The 13638-nt window shown below is 39.3% G+C and overlaps 1 protein-coding gene across 5 annotated transcripts in view; it reads left to right on the top strand.

Moving 5' to 3' along the window:
• LOC129194203 (adhesion G protein-coupled receptor A1) overlaps window positions 1-13638 on the top strand; it is a 224516-nt gene that overhangs the window by 174221 nt on the left and 36657 nt on the right. For all 5 annotated transcript variants that reach the window (XM_054799239.1, XM_054799240.1, XM_054799241.1 and 2 more), the window contains one exon: window positions 8346-8473. In XM_054799239.1, the coding sequence (XP_054655214.1) occupies window positions 8346-8473 (128 nt within the window). The remainder of the gene's footprint in view (window positions 1-8345; window positions 8474-13638) is intronic.

The following is a 13638-nucleotide window of genomic DNA, read 5'->3' as shown; positions in this document are numbered from 1 at the left end:
TTTCAGACTGTTGTTAAGCCAGGACGTTCTGTCTCACCAATGTTCTGTCACACTCTGTTATCCTGTGGGGTGTGGGAAAGCCAGAGTGGGTTTGATTTGCGCACTTAGGCTGGTTCCGTTCCAGTGTTCACGTGGCCACTCAAGGATGATAAAATACAGTACCGGGTGGGAGCTGCAAGCCATGAGCCCGCAGGTTGTTTTCGAGAGGATTTTAATTTGTTTTCTTTGCTTTCCCAATATCTACCTTCTGTTTTGTTTTGTACATTCTTGCATGCAATATTGTCAGTATTAGTATTACAACAGAGCAATTTGCATACTGGTGATGACATGCACAGATTACTGCACTGATTCCGCAATTTCAACGGCATCATTCGTACACAAGTTTATTCAATTTGAAAGAGCCTCGCTATTATTTGTTTGTAGGTTGAACAGATTGTGCAGTGTATCGTCACAAGAGGCTCAAACAACACACACGGCCTGCAAGCACTCTGCTGTGTTTGTTCCATTTTGTTTTGCAGGCCTGATAACCTTGCACCCACTGTGCCTACGCGCTGAGATTATGGATGAGATCAAGTTTAATTGACTTTTATAATCTGATTTTGGCTAGGGGAGGGTAGATCACGGATTAAAGTTGTAGCTGCTAAACAAGCAAGGGGATCAGGCGCTTGTTTAGCTGCTGAGGCCTAAGGGAGAGTGGAGGCGTGTTTAGAGGTAACATGGCAGTGCTAATCCAGAACAGGCTAAACTGTATTGTACGGAAATGGCTTTAATGAATTGTGCTGTCAAAAGGCTGGTTGCGTTGTGTTTTTGTGGAGGCACAGTAATGAAGTGGCCACCACGCAATGATGTAATGTGATTGCAGTTCTAATATTAAGTGGCCTGGAGGAAACATTTCCTGGAGCTGGCTGTTCTTGTCCCCAGCTGACATGTTGGGAATGGCTCGGCAACGGAGTACAGTTGTTCTGGACACACTGTGAGCTGCGCCAATGTCCCATCAGTCATCATGACAGCTAAGTCAACGAGGGAATTTTTACCGAGAGATGAACACCTTTTACTTTCTCCTCTTCACTCCCCTAAACCCTTTTATTTCATCCTCCAGCTCTGTAGGTTGTAGCCTTCTCTCAACCTTTGCAAAGGTTTTGTTGAAAATGCACTCTTCCGGCTTTTACTTCTTCACATTAAAACAGCAGCTGTATGTGGTGTACTATGAAAATGCTGGCCATTGAGCAGCTGGAAGACTCCTAAACAGCTGGAGTAAGATTGTTCTAAGCATCTAATTTTGTCATTTAGGCAACACTAGGCTTTCTTTAACTGATCTCGAATTTGTCTGCTCTAGTTGTTTTATTTTACTTGTGGATTTCCATGGGCCATTGGTCATGTAGTAGTTCACCAAGCTGAGGTTCATGCAGGCCTCAGCGTCATGGCTGAGGTTGTAGAGTGGTCATCTCCCAATCTAAAGTTTACTGGTTCAATCCTCTGTCTTCTCTTGACCATGTCAAGGTGTGTAAGATGGTGTAAGACCATGTAAGACCATGTGTAAGATGCTGAACCCCAAGTTGCTCCTGATGCTGCATCATCAGTAGGTAAATGTGGTGACAATGTCAAAGCATAGCTTGAAGGTCGAAAAGCGCAATACCTTTATTTACTATACTATATAATAGTTAGCATGCAAAAATTTGATGAGAAAATCTAAATACAGTCATCCCTTGCCACTCTGCGGTTCGAGTTTTGCTGCTTCACTCTATCACGGTTTTTCAAAATAAATAAATTAATAGATGATCGTTGTTTTGTGGTTAACTACAGCGTTTTATTTTTTATTTTTAGAGAAATTTTACACTTAAATTAAGCATTTTCAAGAATAAAAAAATGCCTAAATGAACGAAAATACAAATACAGTATAAGGCATTCAGAAGATGCATTTAAAGATGTGAGATGTAGTATTCTACACTGGTCGCTAGGTGTCAGTAATGTTACCTTGATGAGACAATAGCCAGCAGAAATTACTCTGTTCAGAAAAAAAAGAACATGTCAGCCTATGTTATGTCTTATTTATCTCTAATATGTCTTATTTTCTGTTATTATGTCTACTATATTGGGTAATACAAGTGGTGGTGTTGTATGTTTAGAGGGTTCTAATGTTATCTTTTCGATAATCTAACTACAAAAATATTTCATTTAGGGATCTTACTTTGCGGAAATTCTCTTATCACGGTCAGGTATGGGAAGAATTCTAAAAAGGTCAACCGTGGAGCATAACAAACAGGAAATCAAGTAATTAAGGATAATGTTTTTGGTTATGTGTTGACATGTTAGTGAATTTCGCTAGTGATCTTTATCCAATTCCACAATTCTTACCACAAGTAGAGTTGATCAACAATGATCACAACTTATGGCCACAATTAGAGAAAACAGAAATTTGACCCATTATTGGTTGATCTTTAGTGCAAATGATTATTATTTGAATAAATTTGACTTTGTCAGAGGTCTGCACTCATTGCAATTTTAGTTCCTCTTTAGACTGAAATAATTTATTTTAATATTTTTTTTCCAAATACTTAGTTGAGCAAAAACGTAAACTATGGAAGCAAACAATTGCAGAACATTCAGCAATTTCTATTCCCACCTCCACGATGCAATGTTTCACTTCAATAATGTTTTTGACAACAACTGGTCAATTAGCATTACATGTTTGGGCATTGAGTCTGGTCTTTCTATCATGCTCATAGCTCGGAGTTATAGACATTTTTAATGTAACAGGGGGAGGGGGTGAGTCACCTGAGCTCTAAAAGCATTAATATCTCCAACAGTGCAGGTAGTAAATCCAGACAGTATGTGCTGTGTGTGAATGGGGTGTCCCGCTGTTCATGTTTACCATCTCTGCTTCTCGGACTTCGATCACCATTGATTCATAGTCTTGCTTTTCAGACAGCAGCAAGGGTGATGATGCAAGTCTGTTCAGTTCCATTTTGGCAATAGTCCATGGGGCTGCTACAATGTCTTTCAGGGTTTTTTTAGGCAAGTTTCTAGGTTGCATTGCATTGTTATAATTAGGCCTGTCACGATAATCGATAAATCGATTAATCGAATGATTAAAAAAAAATTTGATAATGACGCCCTCACTCAGTTGTCATGCTCATGTCTGCGTGTGTGTTTCATCTGCTTGTCTCTCTGTGCCACACAGGCCGAATGACAAGAATGTTCAGTCTGCATCTGTCGCATTGGTTCTTTAGTGGAATGAGCGGAGAGAGTGAGCCCTCATCTCATTCAGCCTCTTCGTGGAGGCAGGGCAAGTAGTGAGTGGATACAGAGGGTTAGCAGTTAGCTTCGTGAGGCAGCATACGCTGATATGAATGAAGGCACCGAAGCGATGGTTCCTGAGGAAAATGCCATGCCCGACAGCCCCAGTGTGGGAATGTTTTGGTTTTAAACAGAATGAATAATGGTGAGCGCATGAACACTGACGGCCGACATTGACAGTTTTCTCAACTGGGAAAAAAAACCTCGGGCAGCGCCACCTTCGTCCCGACAGTCAATGCTTACCGAGGTGTTAGGTCGGCAAATATAAAAAAAACAGTGCAAAATGGTACCATCTAGTGGTTCAAATGTGAATTACACTTCTCATGACAATCATGAAAAAATGGTCTCAAAAAATGTTGTCGATGATATTGATTATCGGCGATAATTCGTAGCACAATTATTGACCAGCAAAATGTGTTATGGTGACTGGCCTAGTTATAATTCATAACAACATGCCATCAACTAACGGGTGTTGAGCAACATTTAACCAGCGAACATTTAAGCATTTTGACCCTTGAATACACTTGCTGTTCTCCAGGGCACGTTGGTGATGTAAGCACATGTGTTGATTTTTCAAGGCAGAGAAAATTCCTTGATAATTTTTTTGTTATCAAGGTAATTGACTTACTCAAGGAATTGGTTCAATTGACCCCCCAGTTGAGAATCAATGACTTAGACTACCTAAATATATCAGGTAAAAGGCTAATACCCGTACTTGGAATTGGCAGGGCCAAAAATGGTATAAGAAGATTCCCAAGGCTACAAAAATACTATGATTAGACGCTATTATATCTCAAAAGTTACTACGACTGCACTCACTGACGACAAATCAAACTGAGATACATCCCCTTTCTCTCAACTTCATTCTTCTTCATGAGCAAAAGGAACATCCCTGGTATTCCTAGTCAGACAGATCTGCTTGTCTTGTTCGCCGTTTTACCCACACTTGTGAACAAAGACTACAAGATACATGAGCTCCTTCACTTGGGGCAGCAGCTCACTCAGTCATTCACTCACTCACTGGAACAATTTTTCTAGCAGAGGAGGAAGTGGAGGTGCTTACACTCATCCCAACTGCTTCACACTTGGCTGCAACCCGCTCACTGCCTGTTGGAGGTCACAGTCTGCAGAATGCAATGATTCACTTCTGTAGTCTGCAAACCAAACACTCCTCTCTTCTGTTGACCTTTAAGATTGTTTTGGTCAACATTTTATGCAGAATCTCCTCAAAAGAATTTTGAAAATAATTTCTTCAAAAATAAACAAAACTCTCACTGTGTATACATGGTATGGGTGTTTGGTAAAATAGCTCCAGTACCCGCATTAGACGCACAAAGCATGATAAAATGCACCGGTGGGCCGTGTCAGATAACACTGTTGAAAAAGCGGTTCAGTGAACTGCGTCTTTGGGGGTAGGCCTACAGTACAACACAGACGACGGGTATAAGACAGCTCCTGTGGCCCTCGGGTGCCTTGGGGTCCCCCTGCAAGAGCGGGGATATATGGACAAGTTTTGGTGCGTGCGTCGGCAGTGCTGAATTTCTGTTTGTGTGTGTTGATGGTTGGGTGCATATTTTAGTCATAAAATAAACCATTCATTATTATTTCAAGTACACCATTTAGTTCACGGAAAAAAATTCATCACAGTTTCATGCTGGTGCCATGGGCATTTTTTTCCATCAACATGGTTGCATTCCATTGTAATTGTAATTAACTCATTTTCATTATCCTACTGTGACATCGCTCAGAGGGTAAATACAAACTTAATATTTGCTTGTAAATCATTAATTAACAAACTGCAGCTGCTTGATATGTTGGACTGCTTTTCAGCCTACTCTGCCTTGTCATTGCGGACTGTCATGATGATGAAACTACATGAGGGGGGGAATAATGTATTGTTCAGATCGCTTCACAGTTGTGTAGCCACTTCTAGAATTCCGAAACGTTTGTTGCAAAAACAAATTCATGTTTTCCCACAGGACTGCAATGCATTTGTGACATTCACATTTTCCCACAGTACTGCAATGTGTTTGTGGCATTGGGTTGCGGGGGGCGTTTTTGTGAAATTTGCATAATAGGCCGTGGCGCATGTGCTTTAGGGACGCTGATGTGGGAGCCTCAAAAAGTGAACAAAAAACATGAAAAGTAAAACAGATAGTTGTTCCTCGCGATATCACGATTTGATTATCGCCCCCTCAATATGTCGTGTTTTTTCAGAAATTAATTAATTTACTAATTATCGCTGTTTTGTGGTAGACTATGCTTTATTATTAGTCAAAACATATTGAAATGCAAGTGATATGTCGTATTCTAGTCACTAAGCGGCAGTAATGAAACCACTGAGACATTACCTTACATTGCATTATCTTAACACTGCATGAAGCCTGCCATGGCATGTCCAACATGACACAGTGAAAAAAAGTTATCCTCTCATTCCGTGTGGAAGTGGTAAGTTTTTGGCTTCTTAAGTTTAGAAGAAATGAATTAGAGGCTGGGGAAGCAGTGGCTCAGGAGGTAGAGCAGGTCATCCAGAAATTAGAAGGTTGGTTTGATCCTCGCTCCTTCCACTCAGTCACTGCTATTGTGTCCCTGGGCAACACATCACCCACCTTGCCTCCAGTGCTGCCCACACTGGTGTATGCATGTGAATGAATGTTTGGTGGTGGTCGACGAGGCCGTAGCCGTGAATAGGGATCCACGTTTCCATCAGACTACCCCAGGGCAGCTGTGGGTACCGATGTAGATTACCACCACCAGCGTGTGACTGATGAGTGAATGAATAATAGGTTCACTTCATTGAGTCTGGAATTAACCACTATAAACGAGGGACAACTGTATGTTTAGAACTACAAGTGAGCTTTTTTTCTCTCACTTCAGGCCCACAGCAGGACCAGCTGCTCGTAGAGATGAGTGATCTGTGCTAATTATGACACTAATTATTATCTGTTTTCAGAGCCCAGTTATTTGTCATGTACAAGCAAAAAGTTAAAAATATGCAGCAAACCTTACCTTGTGATCAGTACCGCTTCAGGCAATAAATTCCCTTTTTGCCATCATTACCATTTTCCTCTTTGGCTTTCAGCCACTTGTCCAATCACGCTCCACTTTTGCTTCGTTTCAGAATATGAAATGAAAATATAAGCTTGTTTTTTTTTCTCAAAAGTTTTTGCCAGATTCTGAATTACTTCACAGTTTGAGTGCAATGTTTAGTCCCTTGCCACTCAGCACTTCAAATCAGCTTCACTCTATAAGGGTTTTTAAAATATATATATTAATTCATAAATCATGGTGTTTCATTGTTGAATATGGTCTTTGATTAGTTGTTTTTTTATTTATGCAAACTTTATGTATTTTTTTGACAAAATTAAGAATCTTCAGCATAAAAATTAACTAAAATAATAACATACACATTAATAACTAATGAACTAAAACACAAATATAAGGGATTCAGAAGACACATTCAAAGATGCTGTGATGATATGCAGTATTCTACACTGGTCACTAGGTGTCAGTAATGTTACTGTAATGTTCAATAAGACACACAAGCACCAGACCTGATCGCCGCAACAATAGGCTTTTATTGCAGGTTTGAATTATCGCACAACAGACATAATAATCCCTAACACGGGCTACTGTTGCAGCCGTAACCCAAGCCAAGCTAAAACTCAACTGTGAACCCCCGATGTCACTTCCTGTCTGACCCCCACTCAGCAACACACACGAGCATGAGTCTTATTTATGTCTTAAATGGCTTATTTAGTTTTATCATGTCTTCTATATTGGGTAATATGAGTGTAAATTCATGTCTAGTTATGTCATGTCTAGAGGGCTCTAGTAATGTTAAAAACTGTATTTAGAAGGTCGTAAATAGCTTTTCTATGCTTATAACTACAAAAACATTCCATCTACAAATGTATAAAAACTTTGCAGAAATTCACTTATCACGGCCGGGTCTGGAACCAGTTAACCGCGATAAACGAGGGATTACTGTACATTAAAAAAGGATTGTATACAACGCTTGACAATGACTATTGGACTATGTTGTTTGGGAAGTCGCCCTTGTTTAAACTCATGAATGTTCTTTCAGACCCAGTGATGTGAACTAAAGATTGAGTCTCACTGCATCTTCACAATTCCCTCATGTACGGTCCTAAAATCCCCTCACCTCAGTTCATACTCATTTGAAGGTCATGGAGGGCCCTCACAAGCTCACCCATGGGCTGATGAGCTAATGGGAGTAGGTGTTGTTGCATCCGTTTGAGAGAACAGTGGAGTTAGATAAAAGATACAGTACCTGTATGTGAATTACTCAACAGCCTCGGCCCATCAAAGCGGAAATCATTATTAGTTTGTCATTTCCTCCAAATGTGTGTTGTGTTTATGGATGGATATGGTCGCTGGTAGTATAGTGGATCACAGGACAGACTTTCGCACAGCTCAATTCATGGTCAGTGACAGTCGGTGTGGATGTGAGTGTAAATTTTGTCTGTCTCAATGTGTCATGTCATTGCTTGCTGACCAATCCAGGGTGTAGTAAATTGTCAACTGTGTCAATTGTCAACTGTGAAGTTAATAAGGACTTAATGGCAGACTGTATATAATACTTCTTGGAAAGGGACAAACATGTGTACTTTTCTTTATGTGTATCTTTTGCAAGACCCCTACTCATTTTTAATTCCCTTTATAATGATGAAAGACTAGAAAGCTTATACTGTTTTTGCAATATGCTCTGGTTAAGTGTGTTAGCTAAATGCCCAAAAAGGAATATATAAATGCCTGGGCGGAAGATTCAACCAACAGAGTTCTTAGTCTTTTAGGCAGATTTAGACAGTTTTACAAACTCTTAAAAAGCATTTGTACGGTATTCACTTGCATGTCTTGTCGACTGTACACTGTCGCCACATGTATAGTATGTGAACCTCATCATCTTCGTCCTTGGCTGGATTTTGGGAACTTTGGTCAGCATGCAAGGCCAATTCTTGCTGTTATTTCTCATGCTATAACTGACTTTTCTCTAATTGTCTTTTTTTGTCGTCTTTATTCCCCAGGATCTGAAGAAGGTGCTGTCTTTCCCCCCATACCCTGTGGAGTTTTTGCACCCGGTTGTGTATGCCTGTACGGCAGTCATGTTGCTCTGCCTCTTTGCTTCCATCATCACCTATATAGTGCATCACAGGTAAGAAAGGATCACCATTTTGGCTCATATTTATGTTGAATGTTGTATCGGCAGCGATGCAATTGCCCGGCCTTCTGTCCTGGGTGTACCCCTCTTCAGGATCACCATTTAAGGCATACCTATTTTTTTCCATCACTTTCCCATTTAGTATTTTAACTGTTATATAAAAAAAAGAACAATGGTGCAGCGCAGATTATATATTATTATATATATTATCTAGATGCAGTCTAATGGCTTCTCATAGAAAGCCTTCTTGACACTCACATAGTACAACTAGAGGTGCGCAACACTTAACATACGATTCATGGAATACTGGGAGACACACAGTAGATGCATTGTTCTCACTGACACAAGATTAACGCTCACTTGTACACAAACTTAAGGTTCACGATCGATTCACTATCACTCTGTATACTTCCATTCTGGGCTCTTCCCTGAGCCCCGTCGTTGATGACAGCGTCCAGCGCTGTAACCGAATATATTGCTCTTATTTTTAAATACAAATTGAAAAGCTTTGTGTGATCTTTGACTATTTCTCTGATAGCAGTGCGGTCCCAAGAATCGAGAAGAAAAGAAATACCTTCTACAGTTTGCTTTTAACTTTCCATCTATTCATTATTATAACAGAGTTTTATGTAATCTTTTCATTTCTGGATTTTTTACAGTTAGTTTTTGAATTCTCTGTCATTAATGTGCTGACTGGGGTGTGACTCAGATGCTTTAGGCTGGCATAAAGCGCTGCAGCCGGTATGACTAAGAGGATGTAAAACATACACACAAGCCAGATGTATGTGTGTGTGTGTTATGATGGGAGTATTTGCGTCTAATGGATTCCTGAGGGCAATTCAGATCACCTTTGTTCCATTTTTATCACATAAAATGACCAGGCTAGAGAATGTGTCATATGTCTAAGCATTACAAACTAGACAGCTGCCTATTTCTCAATTTTAGAATAATAAAATGGATGGAGGACAGGATATTTAGCAGTATGTAGGTCTAATGACTATTTCTTTACTTTAACCTTTCTTCCTGGGTTGTTGAACTTTGTTGCTTTTGGAAAAGTAGTCATTGATCACACAATGTAAAAAGTTTTCACATTGTATTGAAAAATAAGAGCAATATTTTTGGTTACAGCATTAGATTCTATCATCAATGAGGAAGGTCAAAGAAAGTACACAATGTATATTTAGCAGTTGCCGCGCCCTTCTGTTAATTGAAACTTAAGCTTGTGTGCCCGGAAAGTGAAAGTTAAGTTTGCGTGAAAGTGAACGTTTGTTGGTGTGAATGACAACAATGCATCTATTCTGTGTTTCCCAGTATTTATCCATGAGTCACATCAAATTGTTGCGCAACTCTGATTGTGCTAGGTGTTGTGTTGTGGTGTGAGTATCATGGAGGGTGGGTGTGTGTATTGTAAAAGCCCCAATTACGCCGACAATGCACTGACCTAACTGTATAATATCGACATAGGGCTCCAAAAAACATTGCGTATTATCGTTTCACTCTCCAAAATAATGTCTCACATAGTCGTGTGCAACAATTAGGACACCCCGAGGTGTGTTTTAGTTTTTTATGTCAGCTAACTCTTCTGCCCCTGATTTTTTTGTTCTTACAAATACACCACATGGTGGCTCTGTCTGACTTGAAAATTCTCACAAAGCTCAATAACTTTGATAACTTTAGAGTGTTTAGCCGAATCGCCACAAAATTTGGTGGACACCTTCAGGGGACTGACAAGCACACATCAGAAATATCTGAGCAATATTGGTTGAAAACCATGGCCGCCATCACCCAACCCCCACAGTATTAAGTGACATCTCTGTTTAGTAACACTTTAGTTGTGTAGTATCACTCAAGCTGATTGACAGTCTCCAAGCTGTGAAACACTAAACTGAGTGTTAAACGAGCAAAATGCAAGTGCAGCTGCCAGTTTTAGATTATTCATTGTGGAATTTATTTTTCCCCACATCTGATAACACATGCACGTAAACATATGCCTAAAAACAAACTCAAATATCTGTCAGAAAGATGAGGCAAGTTATGTTGATAGGTTATAGAATGATGCATAATGTCAGAATACACCAAACAAAGACAGCAATATGATAGCAAGTGCTTGAATAGGCTGAATTATGTAAGTGCAAAGTGTCTTCACACTACACTAGGTCCCCAACTAACGAACACAATTGGTTCCAGACAACAGTTCGTAAGTCGATTTGTTCGTAAGTCCAACAAAAGGTAATATTGTACGTGTACGTGTATACATATACAGTATATGCGTATGGATGTAAATATGAGTTTGGATGCAGTAGTAATATTAAATGAGGATAATTAATGAAAAAAACAATAATAAAAATGATATAATAATACGTAATGATAAATGTTATTTACCTTTGAAGAGGAGTGGTCGAGCATACGTCGTCATGGTGGAGGAGGAGGAGTTATTGAAAAAGGACAAATCGTCGTCGTCAGTAGACTCTTCTAAAAGAGGAAGTGTTCTGTGGGTGGTGTAGAATTAAGCAGGCCTATTAACTCTTCATAAACTTTAATCACACGCTCTGTCCAGGTTGCATGTACAGCTACAGCATTTCTCCTTTACACTCTCTCCCCACCGTCTTCCTCTACCTGTTGGTCCCATTAGCAGTGTCACAGTGCCCTCTACTGGTCAAGCATGTAGCAGTATAAATATGGAGTCACTACAGGGCAAAATACATGAACATATAGACCAGTCAGCTTGCGTTCGTATCTCCGAATGTTCGCAAGTCGGATGTTCGTAAGTTGGGGACCTAGTGTATTCTATTTGTCACATATACAATGTACAGTGGTTTGTGTTTTCTACACGTCTTTTAAAAAGCCCCTGCTAAAGACATATACTGTTTTGTTGAGGCAAATGTTGCAATGCCAACAATATTTACAGTATATACACTGGATCTCCACACATTCATGATTCAGCATTCATAGATTTTTGATTAAAAAATATATTTCTAAATACAGGTAAAATGCACCACTGTTAGAAAGCCCACAATTTTAAGATGTTTAACTCTTTGTCATTTACTAATAATGTTTTTTTCATCAAGAGTTGAGATTTTGCACTTTGTTTGGCTGTCCTTCAATGCAACATATTTGTGTGCTGTGAGATGTAAATATTTGTTTGGCGGGGAGTGAGCCATGTGTCAAAAATAAACATTTTTATGGGCGTATCAAATACTCAAAGTTTTTCGCCATTCACTGGAGGTCCGAAATGTAATCCCACCAAAAGTGGGGATCTAATGTATAATTCAATTTTAGAAATTCAACAGAGGCTCTCAGCACTGTCTAGTCTACACCAGTGACGAGTGACCAGCAGTCAGCCTCACCCGGAATTTTTAACATTTAAAAAACAATAATGATAACATTAAATAAATATTAATATTTGTCCATTGAAGTGTATTATAAATGTATCCTCAGTATGATTCCAATTGTTAACACTTACTGCGCAAGCCCTGCCTCCCGTCTGAGTGCACTAAGTGAGGGCACTGAGTTGCATGATGGTGCCGCCGAAAGTATAATGTTGTAGAAACATTGATTATACACCATGACTTTCTACAGCCTGTGTCATGTCTTTAATATAAGTGTGACACCATTATTCTTGTCATACGGGCGGCACTTGCAGTACTCGCTTCATCCTGAAGGGGTGGGGGCATGTGTGAGCTGGAAGTTGCTTGTCACTGCTGTCCTTTCATAGAGAAGAAAATCTAGCAAGTCTATAGCAGCAAGTCAAATTCGAGATATTTTTATGCTGAATGAATGAATGAATTTTATGGCCAAGATGGAGGATTATATACCCAAGCTCACCAGGAGGTGATCAGGCTTTTACAACAAAGTGTCAGAGCTTTTTCTGGAGAAGGATAAGGTGCATGTACATGTACTTCATATACAGATAAGACAAATACTGAGTTTTTTATTGGCAGAGGTGCTCGTATGGTACTGATGTACAGTAGGATATTTGAATCTATGACATTTTTAAAGAAATCTACAGTTACAGTTGCATTGGAAATGTTTCAACCCCCGTTGTTAGTTACATTTATTTTCAAAATGTACAAACTGTCAAGAGATGAACATGTAAAAAGTAGTGACCATTTGTAAATTAGATGAGATCAGATTGAGCTATTTAAATAGTTTTGGTTTATTGCAGTCTAGCGCTGGTTTATAAAGTTTGTAAAAATGTAGAATTTACAATGATAGGTTTGTGTGTGTGTTTTTATTGTAACTTAATGTGCGACCAAGAGTCCTGTTGAGTTTTACTTACACTGACATGGTGCCCAACCTTGTCTGTACTATCCTGATTTGGTTTTTTTTATGCAAATATCAAATATGTTGTCATATTACATTGCATTTGTATGAACAAATAGCTTTGAAGCCAACTCTGCCTCCTTTGCTCTTCTACCTTCTGTCACTGCTCCACTTTTCACTTCGTCAGCCCCATACCTACAGTATGTGTTATAGAACTTATTGTGTTGGGAAGCAATGAAATTGTGTGTGTCGTGTTACTGTCAGTAGCCACTTAATGGCTCAGCGGCTGGTGGAGGGTGATATAGAACCGTGGGGATGGCAGAAAAAAGAACCTCTGAATCCTGACTATTGTTTCCTAAGATTCTGAATTAACCCGTCAAATATAGTTTTGGCAATGTGCACTAACAGCTGCTAAATGTTTTACTGATACTTGAAAAATATTGACCTGTTAGCTTCTGTAGCATTACTGTAAGTTGGTGTAAACATGCCCCCATCCCTCCATCTTCAACTTCTCTTGTGAATTTAATGATGTTAAGGAGGTGTATACAGTTTATTAAAATATTGTGATTTTTTTTTTTTGCACATTCCCTGCTGGTTTTGCTGTGGTAATTATGACATGATTTGTTCGGTGAATAATGGTGAATTTATTACTTCGTTATTTTTTATGCATACATTGAAGTATTTCAATTACTGTTCAACTTGTAATGTTTTTGTGCAAAATTTGTATGTTTTCCATTTTTTAATTACCATTTTGGGCGCCGTTGAAGCACCGGCACCATTTCAAAAGTGCTGATTAGGCACTGGCATTGGATAACATGTAAACGGCACTTTCTCAAAGAATTTACAGTAATCCCTCGCCACTTCGCGCTTCGTAATTTGCAGCTTCACTCTATCAC

The sequence above is a fragment of the Dunckerocampus dactyliophorus genome, chromosome 14 (genome assembly GCF_027744805.1).
Source record: "Dunckerocampus dactyliophorus isolate RoL2022-P2 chromosome 14, RoL_Ddac_1.1, whole genome shotgun sequence".
NCBI classification, from domain to species: domain Eukaryota; kingdom Metazoa; phylum Chordata; class Actinopteri; order Syngnathiformes; family Syngnathidae; genus Dunckerocampus; species Dunckerocampus dactyliophorus.
The sequence above is the reverse complement of the archived record's forward strand: the minus strand, read 5'-3'. Positions and strand labels throughout refer to the sequence as shown.